This window comes from Opisthocomus hoazin, chromosome 5 (genome assembly GCF_030867145.1).
Source record: "Opisthocomus hoazin isolate bOpiHoa1 chromosome 5, bOpiHoa1.hap1, whole genome shotgun sequence".
Classification (NCBI taxonomy): Eukaryota; Metazoa; Chordata; class Aves; order Opisthocomiformes; family Opisthocomidae; genus Opisthocomus; species Opisthocomus hoazin.
The window spans coordinates 56,991,036-57,016,620 of NC_134418.1; the positions used below are offsets into that span (position 1 = coordinate 56,991,036).

Sequence of the window (25,585 nt, forward strand, 5' to 3'; positions counted from 1 at the left end):
CTAACTGGAAAAAAAAAAAATCTACACTTCAGAGCATTGCTTTTTTTATCGCAGATTATACAGTTGACAAAACCAGACTGCATTAATACAGAAATAGATATCGTTGTCTTCATCAAACTAAAAGGAAGAAAAACCAAACTCATCAAATCATTCATTTATCTCCACTCACACTAGTTCAAATATTTATATATACTGCATGAGATTTCTGTATGAGAAGTTGACTACTATCACAAAATTAAGAAGTATTTATCAACATTTCAAATATACACATCATCCCATCGCTTTTGCTAGGAAGTATCTTCAAATGCTTTTGAAAAGCTGCTATAATACTAAGACATGTGTACTGATTTCACAAATAAACGGTAAGAACCCACAAGGTTAAATAAACATTTTAATAAAATAAAAAGAAAAACCCACACAAAGACAGTCAGCCAAACCCAAAACATCATTATTTCAAGGGGGGGGGGGGGCTCTTTTTATTACAAATGGCTCAAACTTTAAACTGTCTTCAGATAAATGACAATTCCCTAAGTACAGAGAAAAAAAGAAAATGGCCCTAAATAAATGTTTCCCAAAAAAGCAAACTTTTTTAGTTGTTTTTTTTTTTTTAAATTTAAAATTGGTTGTACTAATTTTTACAGAAGGGTCTTACTGTAATGTTTCCAGAAAACAGGGCTTCAATTACAACAGTAACCCCCCCTATATTTATGTATAATAAATGCGAAGAAAGAGTTGTTTATGAAACATCAGGGAATCTGATGTTTGGGTATCATTCTCTCTGCATTGCTCTTATGAGACCTTTTTACAGTAAATGACAAATAGAACCCTGAAATGTGTCAGCTACAAAGAGTCAGATCCAGTAATTCTACAGATGGCCGCTTTCTGTAACCCCATAAATTAGAGGGACAAAAGAAACAATCTAGTTTTCAAAAGTAATCTTAAAAATAAATTGGAGAGTTTCCTGACAGACCTATAAGACTGAAAAAATGGGAAGAACGCTGACTCCCTTTCCCAGTATGTGAAAAGTTCTATTAGAAATACAAGATGCTACTGAAAAGCAGCTGAAGGTGACACATAGACAGTAAGCGTATCTTTCCTTCTGCATTTGCATTATTATCCAGTAAAACAAATTCTGGCTGAGAACAATATGGCATATCTCTACAATTAGAAGGGCACAAACAGAAGCAAATTCATGTCTACAGTGAGCTGATAAGCCTTTGGCATCTCAATAAGTGTTCAATACATAAGTGAGGTGAGAATAAGCAAATGAAATTCAAATGTTATCTTCCTGAAACACTTACAACCTCCACTGGCCCTCCAAAAACCCAATCCTTTTGTTTCAGAAATCCAGGAATTTCAAAACTGACAAGTCAACTAGTGAGAAACTGATTTAGTTTCAGCAAAAAATGTTAGTTGCTACAGTTTCTATGATTGGGCACACAGCTACCTCACATTCAGAATAAAACAATGCATTTTCCCAACATGCTGGCAGAAACAAGCATGAGAGAGGAGAAAGAAATAAAGCAAAGAAACTAAAATGAGGAAAAGTTAATCCTGAAGTTTACCATAAAGAAAACCCAAGAGCTTATCCTTGAAGCACAAATATCAAGTTGCTCTTTTTCTTCAGTAATACTTGAAGTTACCTCTATAACCGATTACCAGTTAACTATCCCTCTACATCTCAAAATGGGATACCATGACAGACTGCAATGGCTAATGAATACGATTTAAAACCAACACAGTGATTGCTTTAAAACCAGAGTGAGCTGCAATGCCAACAGCAACAAAAAGCCCTCCTCAATTTATTACATGCTTGTCTGGATCTTAGGTTTGCCAGAAAACATAACTTACAAGTCAAAAGCTTGGTCACATAGAAATAGCTATTTGTTTCATATCTGAAAAGAAACACACTAGCATTTAAACTAGCCTTGAAGCATAATACTATAAAAGTAGAGGGGAAAAAATGGTTTGCTTTAAGAAAGGTGTCTTTACATTACACAGAATGTGTCAATAAGTTTATAGCCACGCTGTAGTCACTGTTCTTTACGATTCATAGAAACATGTTTTCCCTGCAGACTACACAAAGAAAATCATAAGATCAAGAGTATGTATAAGGAATATAATTACCATTCTATCTAAGAAAGAGAAACACAAGTTCCACTACTATTTGCTAATTCTTGGGTGGACAACAGGAACCCTAAAACAATGATCTAGAAAGAAAAAAGATGAAGCCATCTAAGTAGAAAGAAGAAGTTTCTGCTATAAAAATAAGACTACGTAGTTCATAATAGATACAAATATAATGCATCCTCTCATAATGAATGGTTGTAGCATAGTTTTTCTGCAGGCTGATGGTGGCCTTGCCTCTTCTTGCCAAGTTTAAGATACGTGCCCTGCATTCTTGATCTCCACTTCTGATTACTGACAGCAGGATCTCTTAAGTTAAAGGGGTTTCCAGGAGGCAAAAGCCGCAACACTTGAGAATTGTCTGAATTTCAAGAATGATTGCCTGAAAGAGGTATTGATGCTAGGAGCACACAGACATCCACTTCAAAAAGTCAAATGCATTAGCAAAAAACCTGTCAATTCCTGCTGACATTTCATAGTGTTCTCCAACTGTCCCCAGTTGCTGCTGAAAGGGCTCAGTACTGCCATGGTCCATTTCATGTTTCAGTACCATATCTCTGTTACTGATGACACACACATCTTTCCATACATGATACCCAAGGGTGCAACTTCTGACTTGGCTTTACCATCATCAGTGGTGCACAAAACCACAATGTACCACATATAAAGTGGGCATGCAAGAAGTTTTCACACCAATAAACAACTTGCACAGCATACTGAAATGTTAATGAAGACAAATATTGTGCTTCCTAACCAAAAGTAAAATCAGATGATACAAATACTACAGCCTCAAACATTGCTAAATTACCACATCATACACTGCAATCATAAATAGCTGAATTTTTTGTGAATTATGTCTACAGTACTTGATCCATAACATACATTTTTCTTTACATGTATAGCAGTAGTCACATGCCAGGCCTTCACGTTTTTGAACCCCTCAAAAAACACACAAAGATGGAACCTTTCCCCTAAGAATTTACTGTCCAATAGAGACTTGCCAAAACCAAACACACAAACTAACTGTTCCCAATGAACATGCAAGAATGATCTCTAATTCTCTGTCAATGAGTACTTTGGATTATTTTTTCCAGGCAGTGAGCAAGTTAAAGATAAAAGACCGTTACTACTGCTGTATTCCGTACACTTCATGTTCATAAGATTATTTAAAAAGGCTTTTAAGATGTTTTTTTTACATGTATTCTTGAGAGCGGACTGCTAAAAATGAGCAATTTGAATTTTTGCCCACTAAAAATCCAGTAACCGGACACTATCAGGTGATCAGTGCAGAACAGTTACTGTATTCAGTCTTTTTTCTCAGTTCAATAACTTTCTGTATCATAAGAACAACAATCACAATTTTAATTGCCTCCTACATTTGCAGTCTTACCATGGAGACAGGGCATGAATAGCGATTGAAAAGGCATTTGAACAAATGTAGCTTTTCCATGCCAAGATCAATTCCTTCATGACTTGCTTTGCAGTTGCTTTACACAACATTGCTTTAAATGCCCAGCTTGCGTTTGAATGTAGAAGCAGCCTTCAGTCAATTCCTCCCTTCCACTACCCCTCTACAAGAGGTGTGAAATGAAAACATAATCTTGAAGTCTTAGGTTTTTCAAGACTTACGTAAACCATGCGTATCAAACACAGACGTGTATCAGCTAAAAGAGCATAGAGGCAGACTCTATGCCAAACAAGGAAGTAAAAATACTCCTTCTGTATTCTACTGTTGTTTAAGCCATTCACTGCCAGCTACGTTAAGTTTACACGCGCTTTGCTTTACTCCATGTCAAACACTTCAATGGGCTATGAAGAGAGCTGGAAGGCAAAGGTTTGAAAAGCTTGGATGATAGCAAAAAAGTTGGGGGTTCTCTACTACATACTAGGAAACCTAAAAGGGAGAGTCACATTTGTTTGGTTTAGGAGTTCAGTGTGTACCAATGGCATCACAGAGGAGTCAGAATAAGATCCCACGATAGAAGCACTGCCAGCAGAAAGGTACTGATTTGGTGTAAGGGCACTACTCCATTTTCTGGCAAATGTTGTTAAGCATTACTTTCATTTGCATTTTATTTTTGTTTCCATGACTGTAAAAAACTTTAGCAGAATGAAAACACATCCTATAAACGATGAAGGTCTTACTATACTTTAGGAAGGGAAAGGCTATCAGTAAATAATTTTGTCAATACCTGATCCAGAGGAACATGTTTCACTAAACCGCTGACAACAGTCCTTGGGCTTGCCTCACCAACATCCACTTCTTCAACATACAGAGTGTCTGCATCCGGATGCTTTTCAGCAGTAATAATGCAGCCAACACGAAGATCCAGACAAGAAACATCTATGGGTTTTGCATCACTACTACCAGCAGCTGGTTGCTGTTTCTTCTCCTTCTTTTCACCTGTTAAAGAAAGTTTAGTTCATGAAATAAACATTAAAAAAGCATAAATAATATATACGACTATTGCAACGGAACAGTGAACTGCAATATCACAATTAAGTGTAAATCCAGTGTAAAACACAAATGAAGAGTAAAAATTTAGCACCTCTATTACTAGCTTCCAGTGGAGAATCACCATACACACTCCAATTGTTACTACAAGTAATTACCACCCTCGGACAGAGGTGTTTTCTTGCTTCTAAAGTGAAGTCATCCAGAACTTTAAGTGTAGCTAACATGTATGTGACATATACGCTTTGCCAAAGGCCACATCAATACACCTGATAGTACTGTTTTAATAGTTAGCAATTACCAGTAAATCTTGCCATGGTGTTTCACCAGCAAAGGGAAACTAGACAATCACAGGTCATCAGGTTCCCAGGGCTTAACAACAGCTCCTGACTGTGGACAATGCTAAGCCACTGCAATTGCACTGTTACAGTTGCAAAGCAACTCTTCAAGATGACATTAGCTAACATTCTTCACTTCTCAAATATACTAGTGTGTGAAAATGCTCATAGCTTACAAGGTTCCACTGATGAGGAGTCTTTATCCCATGGCAATGCAAGGGTTTATTATCACCCATACATACTGTATAGTATAAAACAGCAGTGAAGCAACACTCCTCATACACAGCTGCTTATTTAGATATTCTTTTCAAGATGAGCAAGTTACATCCAGTTTGTAGGTAAGACTAACCTGTTTAAAAGACATTCAAGATTTGTTTAATGACTAATAATCTCTGGGGGATTAAGAAATGTTTAAGAAGTGCTTACTTTGACAAGCAAATTCTGTTATTCTTTTATCCAAGATAACTTACATATTAATGTAAACTAAACTCCCTTCCTTAGGGACCAAAAAAGGAACAGCGGACACAACAGGCAATTTGATTAATTTATCATTGCTCTAGTACAGGGTTGAAATTAAATCGTACTTTCAGTAATAAAGAGACAGTATTTTTTAACATAAACAATAGCTCTTCAAAAATATTTCAGTTCACATATGATGAATAAAAAGCTCTAGTGTTTATGATGGGGTTTTCTTAATCTAATTGTAATTGGGTTACAATTAAGATTAATAAAACCAGGCACATATACAATACTTGAAAAGAAACTGAAAAAATGCCATAAAAATATTTAAAGTTTTTGGCAGCAATAATGCAGCCATAAGCACGTAACACCATTTCAAAGACCTGCCATCTTTATCCTTGGTATCATTCCTCACTGTTCTTCACTTCATGACGTTTCTCTATAATAGTTTGTAGCCAAAAAAAAAAGTCAGCTTCTAGCACCTTCTTTATTTCACTTTAGAGAAATTGAGTCTGTCACCAAATAAGGAAAAGAGAACACAGCAAGCTTGTCTGTACACAGCATGTATGAAGACGCACAGAAAATATCTATTTCAACACTGCAGGCTAAGGAGAGCGCTGCGCTCCTCTGGCCAGTGCAGGAGTCAGCCCAGAATCAATATCCGCAAAAGCCTCACAGATGAAGTCTGCAAGAAGTGGAACTAAGAACATGAGAGTAACTAGAGAGGCAACAGGTGAGACAGGCGACAGAAAGCAAAGAGATTTGAGATGTTCCATAATTTTTTTGAATGTCAAGACTAGAAAAAAAATTTTACATATTGGTTACTCTGATTGTTTAACCATATACCTACAATCAATGTTGAACTCCACAGAAATAGCCTGTTCAGGGCTTCTATTTAACATTCATGCTATATTTCACCTTCTTCCAAATACAATCACTGGAAGGAAAAAGTCAAATAGATTGCTTTCCAAATTTAAAGTACTTATACAAGATGAGGGGAAATACAATACAAGAAAGTTTTATTTTTCCTCACCAACCTAATACCTTAACTGTAGTCACTGAATACTTGAAGAAAACCGTTAACTGCCTCATATGACATATGGCCTTTGCTTTTATATTGACAGCTCTGTGGAATATTGCTGCGACAAAGGCTGTAGTTCACAAAAAAAAAAAAAAAAAAATGAAGTAGCTTACAAGCCTTGCGTACAGCTCAGCAGAAAAATAAAAAAGAGATACAGTGCCCTGTAAGCACAATATCCAAACTCTGAAAAGCTGTACAAATCAATTCATAGCCAATTAATAATAATTTGCATCAAAAAATGATTGTAAAACATGAGTTTAAGTTACAAGATAGGCACCTGTACTTCCGTGTAAGTGTAACAGATGCTTATGTCTCTTCTTCTATTAAGAGAATTGGTTAAACAGAAGCCAATATAGACAGCTAAAAAAGAAAAACAGAAGTGAAGGCATCGAGAAACCTACATACCCTTCTCCTGTATTTTCTCCCTGTTGCCAAAACCACATTATGCTATCTGCCTATGTCCTTTAGCCAGTACCTCCTCTTAGCCACACCACTTCGCCAGTGTTGACATGTACGGATCTGATCAATTCTGATTGAACTTCATTGCCTGCAAGATTTTTCCAGGAAAAAAAAAAAGCAGCATACTTACAGGATGCAGAAAACTGCAATTTAGCGCTCTTCCTTTGGTATTACATTATTGCCCTTTGCTTACACTGCTTCCATAGTGGGAAAAAAAAAGTCTAACTAAGCCTTAGAACAGAAAGCCATCCAGTCTGCCAAAAACTTTTCTAAACTTCACGTCCTCCTTCCCTCCCTGCAACTCCCCTGCCCCTTTTATTTTTTTCTCCTTTGTGTGTGTGTGTATCTTGGTTTTGCTTTTTGCTCTTGTGGGGTTTTGGGGGGCTTGGTTTTTTAAATTTATTTATTTATTTATTTATAGTAAGGGAGTTCAGTCAGATTAAAAGAAATATGGTATGTACCCCATGTAATTAAGAACCTGTAGCTTACTTGATGGCCTTCATTAGCTTGAAATACCTCCAAGATCTTAAGAGACAGCACATGACTCTTCCTACTGTGGTTGGACAAACTGGTTTCTTCTGTGCGCAAAATTATGTAAAAGCACTTCCATAAAATTAAATGCCTTAACTGTCTATCACAGTTAAGAAAACTGAAGTACCTTTTTTTTCTATTTTTTCCTTCTTTTTCTTTTCTTCATCTTCACCTTTCATTTGATCTTTGGAATCAGGAGATGAAGCAACTGCTGTAGGTTGTGGAACATCTTCTGAAAATGAAGCTGTAGAAACGGTTGTACCAGGAGGAACTGCAATCTGTTTTACTGAAATTAAAACCAAAAAAGTTAGAAGGGGTACCAGAACTTTGAACACTGACATTTTAAACTTCCAATGTAAATGAGAAAGAACACTGAAAATTTTGCTTAAAATATCTGAATCACAACCGTTGAGTCAAATACAAGAAAATGTATAGGCAAACACCACCACTTTTTGCAGTTTATTTCAACATCTAGCTGTCTTTACTACTAACTCTTCATTTCTCATTTGCGTTTGTCTAGTTTCAGTTTCTAGCTACTAGCTCTTGTCGTACTGGAGACTATTCTGCAATTTTCTAAGCCGAAAATCATTTTTATATTGTATACAGACAACTCCTCAAGTCTTTTTTCTAACTAACTAAAGAAACTGAGCCTCAATAATCACATTCTAGGAAATAATCTGCAGCCCTAAAATGAACTATGGATTCCCCACTTCCCTTCCCTAAATTTTCCACAATACCTTCATATTTCCTTTTAAACTGCTGATACAGAATTCCGGACATTATCTCACTATCCATCTTAGCAGACGAAAGCATAAGGAATCACCCCCCTTCTACATTCTGCTCTCCTCAAGAACCTCATCAGGGCTTTTTACTGAATCATTGTACTGGGTAAGCATCAGAGTGCTAGACAACATCATCTAGGCTCCCTTACCCACAAAAGGTTACACCAGATGATCTTTCGAGGTCCCTTTCAACTTCAGCTGTTCTACTCTTCTATGATTAATTACTGTTTGAGAAATTCCTCTACTGTCACTACTATATAGTTGCCCATTCTGGGCTCTAAACTGAGCATGATGTCTATGGTATGGAATATTTCCACTGGCCAGCTTGGTTATCTGTCTGGCTATGCTTCCTCCCAGGTCTTGCACATCTGCTCATTAGCTGAGTATGAGAAATTGGAAAAAAGTCCTTGATTTCATAGCAACAACTGAAAATACCAGTGTTCTCAACATTCTTCTACTAAATGCAAAACACAGCAGCTCCTGGGAGGAAAATTAACTCTACCCCAGTCAAAACTAGGACATGTGTCCACCTAATTTCTGTGCTCAACTACTTAATACTGTCAAGCCTAACATACACTAATTAAATTCAAAAGCAAAGGTATGAATTTAGCCTTACTACCTTTTAGATAAACTAGCTAAAGGAAGATGCATGTCAAGCCAAATATTAATTTCCTAGTCCTTTCTTATCTAGGAAAAATCTACATATCTCGAGACTTCTCTCTCAAGCATAACAGACATTCTGTGAAATACCCTATACCTGTCAAGAATTGCTGCAGGCTAACAGACAATGGAGAAATATAAACTGATCATCTGGTTTAGTACATGAAAAGGCTTTGTTCATACCCGAAGGAGAAAAAGAAGTCTCTGAATTTCTAAAATGCTAGTCTTTTTGAAGATTGAATCTGTTGTTTCACCAGTGAAACATTCAATAGGGTTGAATGCTAGCGTCCAGCTACACTGGACGCTGTCTCACCCAATTTGCTGTACTGGCAGCATGGGTAAAAATAGTAATCGCTGTTGAGGACGGAAGAGGTTTCCTTTGGAAATAATTTTAAAGACAACGTGCTGTATCTGAAACATTTCAATTTTGTTTTTTCTCCTTTGTTTTTTAGTACGAATTATATAACGGTGGTGCAAGCTGAACAGAACTACACAGAGGAGTGCAAAGAAGGAAAAACAGTGCAAAGAAAGGCTGATCTTACTAAAGTATGGAATCAAAATTCAAAACACATTGTTTCTAGTTTTATGTTACCAGAGATTCTCTGTAAGTTACTGCCCATCCGTACTTTGATCTATGGCTTGATTTTCCATCAGGATTTTTCAAGTTGTTCTGGATTAAATACTCAAGAGTATCAAGAAGTGTTAGACATTCAGCAATTTCTAAGGTATTATCAGGAGTTACTGTCATCAGTCAAAATCAGGGCTTATTATGAAAGGCACTGTACATAAACCATACAAAGACCAGTTCCATGACTGATTAAGATTTGGCGTATGTACCTGTTAGGCTTCCAGCTTACTAAAATACGTTGGAAGTAACTTGTTATAGGCATGGAACATAGACAAATCCAGAGTTTGTAAGAAATGCCAGAGTGTCACATTTAGAAAGATAAAAATCAAGAACAATTAAGACCGTACAAAAAATGATCAAAACTAGAGCTATGTTGTACGAAGACAGGACTTTTTTCCTACCTCCATTTCGAATTTCTGCCTGAATCAGTTCCTGTTTCAGCCCTTCAATTTCTTTCTTCAGTTTAGCATTTTCCACACGGAGCTTCTTCTCTTCTCGGAGAGATGCCTGCAAGACTAGAGTTGACACTATATTAAAAACAGCTGGCTTCAATAATCAGCATTCATCATTTAGCAAAGGTTTTGTTTTCAGAGAAAGTTGGTTGGAAGTGACCTTAAAAAATCACCTAATGCAAAACCCCTCTGCCATGGGCAAGGACAGTTTCCACTACACCAGTTGCTCAAAGCCTCATCCAACCTGACCTTGAACACTTCCAGGGAGTGGCATCCACAGCTTCTCTGGGCAACCTGTGCCACTGCCTCACCATCCTCACAATAAAGAATTTCTCCCTTCTACCTAATCTAAACCTATCCTCTTTCAGCTTACAGCCATTACCCCATGTCCTATCACTACACGCCTTGTCAAAAGTCCCTCTGCAGCTTTCTTGCAGGCCCCCTTCAGGTACTGTCGGGCTGCATTAAGATGTCCCCGGAGCCTTCTCTTCTCCAGGCTGAACAACCCCAACTCTCTCAGCCTTTCCTCACAGGAGAAGTGTTGCAGCCCTCTGATCATTTTTGTGGCCCTCCTCTGGACCCGCTCCAACAGGTGGACCTCTTTCCTGGGCTCCAGAGCTGGACGCAGGACTCCAGGTTGGGTCTCACCAGAGCAGAGCAGAGGGGCAGAATCACCTCCCCTGACCTGCTGGCCATACTTCTTTTGATGCAGCCCAGGATATGGCTGGCCTTCTGAGCTGTCAGCACACACTGCTGGGTTATGATGAGCTTCTCATCTACCAGCACCCCCAAGTCCTTCTCCTCAAGGCTGCTCTCAATCCATTCTCCACTCAGTTTGCATTTGTGCTTGGGATTACCCTGACCCATGTGCAGGACCTTGCATTTGGCCTCATGAGATTCACACAGGCCCACCTCTCAAGGCTGTCCATGTCCCTCCGGATGCCATCCCTTCCCCCTCCAGCATGTCGACCGCACCACAAACTTGGTTTTATCAGCTAACTTGCTGAGGGTGCACTCAATCCCACTGTCCACATCACTGACAAAGATGTTAAACAGTGCTGGTCCCAATACCGATCCCTGAGGAATACAACTTGTATTCCTCCCAACTCCCCTTCTCCTCCCAGGAGGAATCATGTCCTATGAAATTTCCATAATCTGTTGGTGCCATTAACCCTTCCTCATTCATGCCTTTTCCAGTTCAGAACAAAGATCTTCAAAAAACCCCACAAACAACAAGACAGTGAAGCGGTGCTACTATTACATACTTTATCTTGGAGAACTTAAAACACACTTAAAAGGCTGACAGCCCCAGTGAAGTTTTCTATGTTCTCGTTTTTTCCTATGAACATTTAATGTCCACCATCTGGCTAACAAATTTATCATAAAATAGATAATTCCTTACTAGCTTTCTCCTTGAGCAGAGCAACTTGTTGCTTGAGGTATTCAATAACTTGATCAGCCTCTGCACCCTTCTGCTCCAGTCTGTTCAGCACTGCATTGTTGGTTGCCATCTTCACCAAGAAACGGGCTAAAAACCTAGACAAACAATAGCCCAAAATTAATGACTTGTTAATGTAATAATGCTACTATCTCTTACCACAGTTTTAGCACTTCAAAAATCAGTTGCTGAATAAGGAAATTCGCTAAGTGAACAATCTGGGCTCCTACTCCCTAATGCAAAGCACAAACAAAAAGCAATGTTACATGGAATCTGGTGTTTGACAGTTGCTTTCAAGTATTTTGCGAGAAAAGCTACTTTACTTCCCAGCCGCAGAAAACATGTTCTTCTTTCATGAAACTGAAAAAATTCCACCTTCTCAGAAAGGTCTGAGTAAACAAACAAACAAGAAAACATCACAAAAGGTTGGACAGGAGAACACTGTATCCTGGTTTTAGCTGAAAAAATTATGAAGTGTACCCAGAATTTTATTGACACTAAGAAAACAGAAACATCCCATGAAAATTTCCAAAGTTTTCTGTCAAATTTATTCAGAATATACTGAATACTTCATACATTCTGGTTGTGCATACATTAAGAATTTACTGTTATTTTATTTTTAAGCAGAGTTTATCAGTATTTTTACTTATTTCGGATTAATGCAACTTTTATTGCAGGTTTACACCTTCACGTCTTATGTTGTTTCCACTGAAATGGAAGGCTAGGCAGTTGGGTAACAAATTAAAGCAGCGAGAAACACAAAAGCCCAGTAAAGGAAAGAGCACAAACAAATACTGTCTAATCTTGTTTCAGAATCTTCAACTCCTTTGACTGGGTTTCTCTAATGTTCCAGAAACTTGCTATGCCTTGCGTACAGCCTTGTTTCTTGAAAGTTACCAAACTTGGTCTAATTCCTTCTCTGCAACATTTGTGTCTAACCATAAAAGCTCAAATAGTAGCAACAGAATGATGAAATACAGTTACAGTCCGTCATGTCTGCAGCATAGTGCTTTTACCCTCCCACTCCATATCTAGATGAAGAAAGAATCTGTACTAACAGCTACCTCATCTGTAAATCAAGAAAGAAAAATGATTATAGTTAGGAAAAGACACTTTGTAGATCCTCACATGCAACAGTGATGTAATTGCTGTGAATTTGCAACAAAGAGAAGAACTGGTAAGAAAATGGCATGCATTAGCTCCTCAACTTTATCAGAGACAAAAAATGTCTCTTCTCGTATCAAATGGGGAGAAAACTTCCCATTTTATTGCAAGATTATTCTGACACTATGAACTAAACGCGTTTTTAATGTACCAATTCTCTGTTGGGATTTGCAATCAAAGCCATGCTGAAGACAAAACAGGTTTAGAAACAACTGAAAGGTGAACAATCACACACATGTCAGTGTCAACACATCACCTTTTTTGCACTCTCAGTATCAACTTACATTTGATATTTCATTTTGTATTACAAAGAACTCAATTCTCCATAGCTATATATCTTTAAAAAAAAGGGCAAAAGACAACGAATCAGGAATAGTGTAATTAAAAGTTCTAAAAGTAAAATTCACAAAGCCAGAGACAGATACAGTAGTCATATGATGCATGGGGTATATTCCTCCTGCAGAAGTGATGAATGAACCAACGCCTTGCCTTCTTTGCAATCTAATAGAATTGAGGTCTGTTTTACATACACTGTTTTGCTTAAATATGCAAGAGTATTACTGCCATCACACCTTCCACTCATCCACAACAGATTTCTCTTTGAAACGAAAGAAACTCTGATGGAGAGAACAGTGCTAAATCACCTCTCCAGGACAACTAATTTTAATCTTCAAATTATTCTCTGCTAATAAGAGACCAATTTTGTATTCATGTGCTGTCTGAAAACAGTGTTTTAAAGGGCAAATAGTGATTCCAATAATTTACTGATTTATATGTCAAATGGAAATAGACATAAAACTATTATGGCACAGCACAGTATAATCTAAAGCCTGGGGTATTGCTGTGTGCATACCAGTAAGATTTCTTGCAAGCTACACATTCTCTCAGGGGAACACAATACTAACAGTGGAAACTTTGCCAACAACAACAGAAATGCTACTAAAACTTCAAAGTGAACACAAATGGTACATTTGACAGGTTTTAGCCAAGTTGGCTAATGAACTGAAGATCCAGAAACGAAGTTACATGATTACAATGGGTAGACATTTTCCCGCTTGTCAAATAAATTTCTGTAAACCTAGTATTATAACAATAACACAAAGCAATAGGTATTTCCGATACTAAGATAAAGAGCCAACAGATTGAAATAAACTGCTGCACAGGAACCCATACAGCAGTGATAAAACTGCATCTAGAAAGGGCATATAAAAAAAAAGTTAAGATCCACCCTTTATTATACAACACAAAACACATTGAAAACATTCGCACTGCAACAATCAAAGGTTACAGTCAATGATTTGTTAAATTTTTTTAACCTCTTGCCTCTATTACCATGATACTCCTCCACCCTGCACAAAAAAAAACCCTTAACCAGCCAACTCCTATTGGTGTTACAGAAACTAAAAAGAAGAAAAACAACCCAGGAATAATACAGCTTAAAAACCAGAATCGTATCTTATTACAGATACATTCTGACCTGTTTTGCAGAAAATGTTCCAGAGGCCAACTGAAACTAAAGTCACTTAATACAATTGTGCCTAATAAGCTGCTTTCCCTTCAAATGAAAAATCATTCTGAAAAACAAGTAACAAGTAGCTAAATTCAGACCTCCTGAAAAGGGTAATCTCCTGAAGTTACCTGCTTGCCCAGCTAAGGGAAACTGCTTAATCTCAGACCTCTGAGGACTACTTTGTTAGTTGTAAGACATTCAGAACTGCTCCAAAACCCACTTGCTCCACTATAATGGAACTCAAACTTCAACAGAAAGACCCAAGTCCTGCAGTTACACGAAGCTACATATCAACACCAAAATGTTGTTTAATTTCTCATCATTCTACTCGCTGATTAAAAGAGTTGTCTATCTTTTTTAAACAGAAAGCACCACCTCCTGTGCTCTTCTAAGTAGCTGCAGTACCCTCACAGGAGAAAACAGGTATTACTCTACTTTGTTTCTCAAGAACATGTAATGTGGAAGGGTCCCCAAAGTGGTGAGCGCTCTATAATAAAAGGCTTCCATATAGTATGTCACCCCAAAATTTCCACGTTTTACAAATACTGGTTTATCATCATTGGCCTAGACCTTAGAATATATCCATATCAAAAAGTGAATACACAAAAAAAAAAAGCTAAAAACATAAACCTTGTTGTATCTTACTCTTCAATATTAATATTCTCTGTTTTTAAAAACAAGAAAAAGCCAAACTCTCCATAAAATTAATGACAAGATTTAAAACTTCATTTCTAAAAATTGTTTTTGGAATCTATCCATAGTCTGAACATGGAACCAAGTACTTTTCACTGTTGGAAAAGTAATCATTTAACCAAAAAAACAGAAATTGGAAGCCAACTGATTCCCAAAACCTAAAATAATTAGCTCCAAGCACTCTATTTTCCAGGTGGAGGTTTAAAAAAGCTCAGTACTTCAGAGTTCTTAACTTTGTTCTTGTGATGTTTTGTTAATGTCAACACACAAAGCAAGATTACTAATTGTACGAGATCCCACCTGCAGGCTGCTTAGTAAGACTTGCTGCCTACAGATCAACGTTCTCCATGTACACACTGAGTATATCTATGACAGCGATGCAGTTTTATTTCAACATTTTCAATTCAGCAAAGTTTCATGCTGCTCTCTTAGGTGACAGGCATCTTATTTCTTGTTCTCACTTTCCCACGGGCCTTAATGCAACACAACCAAGTGCCATCTGCATTTCAGTTGGTCACCCTGGGCATGTGTTGAGACAAAATGTTGCCAAATTTTGTTTCAAATGATGTGAAATGAAACAAACATCACCACAACTGTCTGCTTGTCCTCTCTTCCTCTCCCACATCTACACTAACTCCTCTACAATCAGAGGGTAAACTTTCACAGCTCACCACAGCTAGGCAGCTTTCTTCTTTGTGCAGCTGCTTCGCTCCAACCCATCATTGCTCTTTGCTTTGTGCTAGCTACGGAGAAATAAAGTATTTCTACAGCAAAGCCAATCCTACTGATCTTTAGCAAAGAGCAGATAGCAATCACAAGAGGGCCCAGATAGCATAAACATATGCCTTACAGAGAATGCCCGTGTTTATGGATAGCTGCCAACCAAGACCTAAGATCAGGCAAGAAGCCACTACAGGAGAAAAACAAAGTCTGCAAAAAAGACTTCTTTGCTTTTCATTTGAGATGCTCTGTTCAAATTAAAAGTTTGTCGCTATAAAGTAGAACCAGTGGGATCAACCTTATTCTAAAAGTTATCGACAATACAAAGGTAATTGCTCCAACGCCAAACAAAGTTCATGTATTTATACCATGGAAAAACACTTGATGGCAACTCCTCTTCCTAAGCTTTTGGTCTTAAGCCTCAAGCAGCCCTCAAATTTAACTCCTTTTCTTCTTCCACGAAATGTCACAAGACGCTTTATTGCGGCCAGCAAAGTATTCTACTTTCCGTAAAAGATACGTAAAAGTAAAAAAGTATCAACAATTCTGTAAAAGTATCAACAATCACCTTGTTTCTGCAAGAAGTGCGTTCAAAGACTCCTTTCTGAGCATCTTTTTGGAGTATGGTCACTTCTGGCAAAAAATCTTACAAAAACCCATAAATGTAACAGAACGTGCCAGCTGTTTGCCAGATTCTGCTTTCCTACACTCTGCACCTGTATGAGCTGTCAGGACACAGTGAATCAGATTTAAGAATCTCACATCACACCTTTTTATTCTGCAAAGTAAGGAACAGTAGTGAGCAGATCAAACAGAAGGAAAAAAAAAAAAAAAAAAGAGTGGAACTACCTTATCTTTTGCTAAACCAAAGTATCAGTGCAACTAGCAAATTGTTATAAGCTGTCCCACTTTCTCCTGTCTCCGAGAATCGGGATTCATGCTTTAAAAATCAACTCTCTCTTACAGGCTTCTCCTAGCTTCCGATGAAATACTCTAAACCTGATGCCGTAAACATCTTTGGCTAAGATTTACAATATGTGATTTGATTTCAGATTTTTGGTAGAAAAACTCCAGGTTTAGTCTTCAAAAACTATGAAAATTTAAACTATTTAAAAAAAATAAAACCTGAAGGAGAGCTACAACTGATTAGTTTTGAGGTCAAATCTTCATTTTGACTCGATCATCTCCCTATTTCACTCTAATTAAAGCACAGAAGATCAGCAGTCACTCTCAATTTGCCATTAGGGAGGCAACAGTCTGTAAAATTTAGTCACAAATTTGCAGTGATATAATTCTATTCCTAAGACATTTTGGAAATCAGCTATATTCAGTAAGTTTCATGCGCTTACCTATCAGTACTACAAAAGGTTGAGTGTTTCACTAGTTTTATACCTATTACACATTGTAAAATGCAATCATGGCTTTTACACCCAAATATTCCTTCTCAGAAAATGCAGTTCTAAAAGATTAAATGTTTCTAGGCTTCATAAGAAAGAAGAATCAGACTTATCGGAAATACAGGTTTTCCACAGTTTGATCTGTGGAAAAATATAATTACTCAAACGCAAAATAAAGTAAAACGTGAAGCTATTCAGAAACAGGTTTCAAAAGACGTGCCTTTTAAACCCATACACAAATAGGCTAAGGCATCAGTAAGCAGCAGTGTAATGCTGAGTGAGAAAACAGAAGCATCTCAGATAATAGATACAACTTTTGCATTGCTTGAGACTACTTAATCACAATCAAAGCTCTAATTTCCTTATAATACAGGAAATAGTTACGGTATAAGTAATATAATAGAGTAAAAAGACATAATGCACCTTTACGCTTAAATATAATTTCAGTCACATTGAAAAGACAGGCACATATCAGTTAAGATTTAAGAATTAAGTATATTGTTAGCTCTGTAAGGGAAGAACACAGGTTTCATGAATCCCACATAGTCAAAGTCAGTTTACACAACTAAAGATATGGTTTAAGGCCCTAAGCAAATACATGTAAATGACCAAAATGCAGACCCTAACCTGGAGCCTTCTACCACATACAGCAAAGGACACCTACCAAAACATTTTTGGCAGAACAATGGCAGACACTTGAAAAGCAACAGCTAGCAATGATAGCACACACACACAAAAAAAACAACCAGACAAACAAAAACCAAAACCCAAACAAAACCAAAAACCCACACTCACTGCATTTTTGTCAAGATTTTGAGCAATATTGATGAACTGCACTGTAAAAACTAAAATCTAAAAATTATTGTAAAATAAATCATCACGGAAACTCATTTTTGACTCGGTACTGGATCAGTAATCCCCTACAGGTATTAAAAATGTGGCACTATAAATGGTCAGACGAAACTTTATGTATCATCAATTTTGCTAAAGAAAAAACACTGTAATATGAGCAAAATGAAATTACAGCCTAAAATGTAAAAAGGTATTGTAAAGTATGGCAATACAGTGATAACTGTAAATGTAACAAATGTAACATGTAGGGGATGTTATCACTTCAGGTGGTCAGAAACAAGTCTTGGTTCTTTGTGAATAACTGGGATGGTTGCAAGACAAGGGACTCCTGAATAATCCCTTTAGGCGTCTGGGCCTTGGAAGAACAGGTATGCAAACTACAGAGATAAGGAGGCTGCAGGATAATCTGAAGACCCCTGCCGAGAGACGCCAAACAAACATGTGCGATGGACATTACCATATATTAATGAATTCTCGGAAAAGGCATTACTATGATAAACATTTCTTGGAAATGTAATGAATATGTATGTTAACATAGCATAAATACCTAGTAACTGTGTCTCTTCGGTGCACACGTTTGGAGGAGAGATCCCCCGTGTGCCCGGCGCCGCAATAAAGAATACCTGCTTAATAGTCTGCCGACTATTGAGTCTTCAGTTCCGGCTTTTCACGGCATCATTTCTGGCACCCCAGATGGGACCCGCTCTGCTCGGCTGCAGGACCCGCTGAGAACAGGACTCCCTAGGGTACCCCCGGGATTTCCCGGAGGGACTCCTCGCCTCACTCGGATCACTGCGGGAGCAGACAAGGACCATCTAAACAAGTAAAGGTATTCTTTTTTTCCTTTCTTTCTCTGTTTTGGTATGTGAGACCGGTCATTTGGAGAGTTCTCATAAGTCGTAGGAGACGTCCTACGCTGAGCGCTGTACACCAGGCTACTAGTGCCTGAGGGTGTACGTCTTGGTACGTTGGTGCAGGCACGGGTTAAGGTTTGCACTTCTGTAATGTATTGGTGCATTGGTGCAGGCACGGGTTGTGCTCTGCACTTCTGTAATAATGTGCTTTTGGTAGTTGTGCGTTGGTACAAGCATGGGTTAAGCTTTGTACTTCTGTAATAACGTACATTCGGTATGGTACGCTTAGGAAACCCGCTTAAGTTGTACTTCTGGCGATACGGATTTGTTGGTATTGAACTCGGATATCGGATATCTCGGATACTGGCTTGTTAACATACCCATCAGGCATCGTAAAACCAAAAAAAAAAAAAAACACCAACCAAAAAAAAACCCACCTTGCACGGTGAACCTCTTTTCTTGTGACCAGAATATTAATTGTGACATTTTTGGAACGTGGTCAGAGCGGGACAGAAGGGGACGACAGATTAAAATTGTTAAGATAAAGACTAACAGAGGTACAGAATCAACAAAGTAAAATGGGGGACAGCAAAGCAGTGGTATTTTAAAGAAAAGCCCCTTAGGATGTATTCTAGCACATTGGAAAGCTTGTGTGACTGTGTATGAAGCCTCTGTGTGAAAGACAAGTCAGTCAAAAAAAAAAAAAAAAAAAGAAAAAAGAAAAAAAACCACCACGTACGTTTGGTATGTTCTGCTGATTTCCGGTTTTTGACTTGGGACTGTTGTATTTGAACTCTGAGTCTTCGGGGACGTGGTTTATGATTTCTTAAGTATCAGTGCAGGGTCTTCCCGTGGGGGGGATTTTGAGAGCCTCTCCCAGGATCTAGACGGCAACATTGGGAAAAGTAGGGGGAGACCCCTCACTCAACAACATCTTAATAATGTATGGGGTTTGGTTTGCTTAAAGAAAATCGGCATGATTTAGGAATTGAGTTGGGAATTTGGGGATTGGTTTTAAAATACAAGTTGGTATATATTGTGGGGTTACAAGTTCTCTAGTTATTTGGCATTGATCGATCATTTAGGGACTCTGGTTTTGGGGTATGTATTGAATATACTGTATATATTGTTTTGAAAGAGCTCTATGTATATAAACATGTTAACTGAAGTGGTTTGCCTGTATATATTGTTGTACTTAGGTGATACAGTTTGTAAACAGAAGGATTTTAAAAGATCGCTTCTAGGTTGTGTGTGTGTGTGTGTGTTGTGTTAACCGATTGGTGGAGAAGTTGAGAAGTTATTTTATTGTAACATGAGCTTCGGAGGGAGGTGATCCCCTCACAAGGAAACAATTAATTGAATTATGATATGTTGTTAGAATTGATGCGGTTTTGTGGACAATTAAAAAGTATAGGAGATGAAAAGTTTAACGCAGTATTGAAAAAAAACATAAAAAACCCAAAAGGAAAACCCCTCTGGATTTTCCGAAGGGTTGTGTAAAGTGATTAGAACAGAAAGGTATCAAGTTACAAGCTGCTTTGCTAGCTGCTGCTCTAAATGAAGAGAAAAAAAAAAAAAGCAAAGTTCTTAGAAGTTAAGCAACAGAAAAACAAAATGAAAAAGAGGGGAAGCAAGGTAACTTTTTACAGTATGGACTACTAGTGGAGTGTGAATCAGAATACAATACTCCTGTGTTACCAGTAAAAAAAAAAAAAAAAAAAAAAAAAAAAAAGGCAAAAACAGGTGGAACTTACTGGGTAGTACAGGATTTAAGAGAAGTGAATAATATTGTTAGGGGCATACACCCTGTGGTAGCAAGTATGGTTTACGGTATTGGATTTAAATGATGCATTCTTCTGTCTGCCTTTAGCCAAAGAAAGTCTGAATTTATTTGCATTTGAGTGGGAAAATCCTACCACGGGTAAAAAAACCCCAGCTTGCCTGAACAGTGTTACCCCAAGGTTTTAAGCATAGCCCAATGATCTTTGGAAATCAACTAACACGAGAACTTGAAGCATGGAATCCGCCCTCCAGAGATGGAACCCTTTTACAGTATGTAGATGACATTAATAGCAACTGAAACAAAACCTGACTGTATACAGTAGACTATCAGTTTGTTAAAGTTTTTGAGATTAAATGGGTATCAAGTCTCTCAACAGAAAACTCAGATGGTGCGGCAACGGGTAACCTACCTTGGATGCAAGCTGTCTGGACAAAGAGAACTAGGAACAGAACAGAATGAAGCCATCTGCAGGACTCCCCTCCGTCAGACGGTAAAAGAGCTCAGGACCTTTCTGGGACTGACAGGTTGGTGCTGGTTATGAATTTATAATTATGGAATAATAGTGAGACCCTTATGTGAACTTTTGAAAAACAACCCCACCGGATTGATCTGGTCCAAAGAAGCTCAAAACTCATTTCAGACACTTAAGTAAGATCTAATGAAGGCCCCGGCTCTGGGCCTGCCTGATGTTACTAAATGCTTCTGGCTGTTTTCTTATGAGAGACAAGGCATAGCTCGGGATCCTAGCTCAACAACTGGGACCCTAGAAAAGAGCTGTGGCCTATTTTGCTAAACAGCTGGATGGAGTAAGCAAAGGATGGCCAGGATGTCTGCAAGCTGTGGCGGCGGTGGTCTTGACTATTCAGGAAGCCCGAAAATTCACCTTGGGCAAAAGATCACAGTACCGATCTCACACAGAATATCAGCTGTACTGCAACAAAAAGGGAACTACTGGCTTTCCCCATCCTAATTTCTACGATACCAGGGACTAATACTACGAACCCAGCTTCTTTTCTCAGCGGATTAATCTCTGAACCATTGGTACCTGATTGCTTAGAAACCATAGAGACTGTGTACTCCAGCAGACCAGATCTGAAAGAGGAACCCCTGGAAGATGCACAGGACCCCTGGTTCACGGATGGAAGCAGCATTGTCGGACAAGGTATTTGAAAGGCCAGGTATGCGGTGACAACAGCAGCCGAAGTAGTTTGTTCTCAATCACTACCTGCTAGAACATCAGCTAAAAAGGCTGAAACTATTGCCCTAACTAGGGCTCTGGAGTTAACAAAAGGAAAAAGATAAATATATGGACAGATTCCAAATATGCCTTTGGAGTTGTCCACGCTCATGGGACAATTTGGAAGGAGCGAGGACTACTAACTGCGCAAGGGAAGCAGATTAAATACGCTGAGGAAATCCTTCAACTATTAGAAGCTGTTCAACTACCAGCAAAAGTTGCCATCATGCACTGCCGAGGTCACCTGAAGGGTAACACTGACCAGGAAAGAGGTAACAGGTTGGCTGACTCTGAAGCTAAACAGGCAGCAGAGAGAATGTAAGAGATTTTAGCCTGAATTCCAGATTATAGAAATAGAAACCTGAGTGACCAAGAAAACGTTGAGTATTCTAAAGCTGATGAAGAATTAATAGAGGGATTAGGAGGCCAAATTCCATCCCAGGGGTGGGCCTACTTAAGTGATGGCAGAATTATAATCCCTGCTAAACAGATATGGGGGGTGGTTAAAGAAGAACACAATAGGACACACTGGAGAGCGGACTCCCTGTACAAACTTTTAAATCAGAAATTAATAGGGAAAAATTTGTATACTACAGTCTGACAAGTAACCCAACAGTGTGAAACATGTTTAAAAATAACCCCAATACAGGTAACCGGGTACAATTAGGCGGTATTGGGAAGGGAAGTATACCAGGACAACATTGGCAAATTGATTTCTCTGAACTTCCAAGAAAAGGAGGGTACAAGTACTTATTAGTACTTACAGATACCTTTTCAGGTTGGCCAGAAGCATTCACTTGTAGAACAAATAAAGCAAGGGAAGTAACTAAGGTATTATTAAATGAAATAATACCTCGATTTGGGGTACCGACAATTATCTCCTCAGATAGGGGGACGCATTTTTGTGCAGAAGTAGTGCAACAGGTCAGCAAACTGTTAGGAATCAATTGGCAGTTACATACGCCCTACAGACAACAAGCCAGTGGGCAAGTAGAAAAGATGCAAAAATATGCCAAAAAGTGAATCTATATTGGTACCAAGCATTGCCTATTGCACTACTTCGGATACGTGTAAAACCTAGGGCCAAAGAAAATTTGAGCCCTTTTGAGATACTATATGGGAGACCATATCAGGCTAAATATCAGGGGGAAGATTTCAACCAGTTGGGAAATCAGTATCTACAGAATTATGTTATATCCTTAGGAAAACAATTAGAAAGGATTAGTAAAAATTTGGGTACCAGGGCTAAAGGGTAGATCACTCGATCCATCCATTTCGCCCTGGAGATTGGGTTTATGTTAAGAATTTTTCAGGTGATCCACTGAGAGAGAAGTGGAATGGACCTTACCAGGTATTGCTGACTACCTTCACTGCAATCAAGATTAGAGAACAACCGGCCTGGATCCATTATTTCCGAGTGAAGAAGGCTCCTAAACCAGGATGGATGGTCAAAAAGGCTGGCAGTTTGAAACTATGATTGCGGCGGTAACTTTGTTAAACCTAGGCTTTTTAGGATACCGCGATCATGACAACTCGAACTACATGACTGGACCAAGATGTGACCTACAGATATTAGATAACAACACCCAGATATTGGTCAGCAATAATAGCTGCCTATGGAAAGCAAGATCCAACACTTGTTCGTTCTGACCCCCTTCCATACACACAAAAATTGTACTTGCAGAGATGGGTGGAATGATTATTTGATCAACAAAACTACAGTAGAAGTAGGAACTTGGGATTTGAAAGGGACAGGCGCGATATATATAGATTTTTGTAACAGAACCCAATTAGAAACCTATAGCCCCTCGAACTGGGATTATTTTAGGAATGTACCAATTGGCTGGGTAAACCGCGGAACATTTTGCAGAGCTAATCTCACAGCCACTGACGGGCCCTGTAAATTACACAACACGTATTGGTGGCTATGTGGTGATGGCATTAGCAGAAAGCGACTCCCTGCGGGTTGGAAGGGAATGTGTACCATAGGTCATCTAGTCAGCCAGGACCGAATATATAATCAGTCCCAAATACCTAAAGGCATATTAAGAACATCATGGAGACAAGCCAAACGGGAAGACAACCCACTTGTAAGTAGGGGAACAAAATTTAACCTCTTGGCTCCCCAATTTAGAGTGATTGAAACAATTGTTCATGGGAATGATCACACTGGTGGTTTTGGGAATACTTGTTTGCATGTCTCTCAAATGTTTCCTTTGGTGTTGTCAGGGCTCAGTTGAGACATACAGTGACTGGAAAAGGAACAAGATTAGGCACCAAGTAGAAACTGGAAAATACTTTTCCCAGAGCCTTGGCGTGAAAGACTAAAGGAATTTGAAAATAATACCTACAAAATAGAATAGTGAGGATTCATAGCTTTCTAGCTACAAATCCTCAAAAGAAAAGGAGGGATTGATAACTGTAAATGTAACAAATGTAACATGTAGGGGATGTTATCACTTCAGGTGGTCAGAAACAAGTCTTGGTTCTTTGTGAATAATTGGGATGGTTGCAAGACAAGGGACTCCTGAATAATCCCTTTAGGCGTCTGGGCCTTGGAAGAACAGGTATGCAAACTACAGAGATAAGGAGGCTGCAGGATAATCTGAAGACCCCTGCCGAGAGACGCCAAACAAACATGTGCGATGGACATTACCATATATTAATGAATTCTCGGAAAAGGCATTACTATGATAAACATTTCTTGGAAATGTAATGAATATGTATGTTAACATAGCATAAATACCTAGTAACTGTGTCTCTTCGGTGCACACGTTTGGAGGAGAGATCCCCCGTGTGCCCGGCGCCGCAATAAAGAATACCTGCTTAATAGTCTGCTGACTATTGAGTCTTCAGTTCCGGCTTTTCACGGCATCAACAGTTTTGCAGACTTACAACTGCAAAAAGAAGTAAGAACTCTATCTTCCTCATTCTCCTCAAACAAGTCATTGCTATAACTGGGGCTTTAAACATCTCAATTTTTTTTTTTTTTTTGAGCACTTCAATACAATTTTGCAGTATTCATAAACTATAAACTCCTCTGTAGTCAGCAATGAAACTAATTTGCCAAAGAGCAAATTATTAGGCAAAGTTGTACATTTCTGCCATGTTATTTCAACTTGCATCTTTTGCACTGAGAAAATCAGAATAATTGCTTTGCAGATTTTCAAACAACATACATATCTAACAAAGTCCATCCAAGAAGCAATACCAGCCCTAAGGAATGATTTGCTAGCTCTGGAGAGTACAGTCCAACCCTTTTGGTTGCCAGATAAATCAGGCTCAATCCCAGCTGCAGACAGATCTTTTAGTAGTCCTAAGAGTCTACCCCTCCCTGTTTTAAAGGGCTGTAAATAGTAAAAACATACACAACCAAACTTTTTCATATTGAAAAACACTGCCGCATGAAAGAATTTTTTTAAAAGTGTGACGGAACATTGCACAAAAAAAGGCCCATCCACTGGTACCAATCTCGAGGCAATGGAAGTTACTCAGTAAAGATTACTTTTAAACATGGAGACGACTCTCTCTTGAAAGGAAACGATGTAGCAAAGTCACAAGCAAGTGACAGTATTACCGAGACAGGCAAAAATCAAACCTATGAGAAGCAATGAATGAAGAAGACAGGCACATGTTAGAACAAATAAAGGTAGAAGCATGAAATTTTTACTTCAAGAGTATTATGACAGGCTTGACAATCTGGACGCCCACAAATCCATGGGCCCCGATGGAATGCACCCACGAGTGCCGAGAGAGCTGGTGGATGTCATTGCTGAGCCACTCTCCATCACCTTTGAGAGGTCCTGGAGGACAGGAGAGGTGCCCGAGGACTGGAGAAAGGCCAGTGTCACTCCAATCTTCAAAAAGGGCAAGAGGGAGGACCCAGGGAACTACAGGCTGGTCAGCCTCACCTCCATCCTGGGAAAGGTGATGGAGCAGCTTATCCTGGAAGTCATCAACAAGCA

At 38.6% G+C, this 25,585-nt stretch overlaps 1 protein-coding gene across 3 annotated transcripts in view; it reads right to left on the reverse strand.

Annotated features, from left to right (window-relative positions):
- The window catches only part of AIMP1 (aminoacyl tRNA synthetase complex interacting multifunctional protein 1), a 47,274-nt gene that overhangs the window by 8,140 nt on the left and 13,549 nt on the right, over window positions 1–25,585 (reverse strand). For all 3 annotated transcript variants that reach the window (XM_075421378.1, XM_075421377.1, XM_075421379.1), the window contains exons 2-5: window positions 11,375–11,508; window positions 9,922–10,035; window positions 7,578–7,736; window positions 4,320–4,531 (exon numbers count right to left, since the gene is read on the reverse strand). In XM_075421378.1, the coding sequence (XP_075277493.1) occupies window positions 4,320–4,531; window positions 7,578–7,736; window positions 9,922–10,035; window positions 11,375–11,483 (594 nt within the window). In that variant the 5' untranslated portion in view covers window positions 11,484–11,508. The remainder of the gene's footprint in view (window positions 1–4,319; window positions 4,532–7,577; window positions 7,737–9,921; window positions 10,036–11,374; window positions 11,509–25,585) is intronic.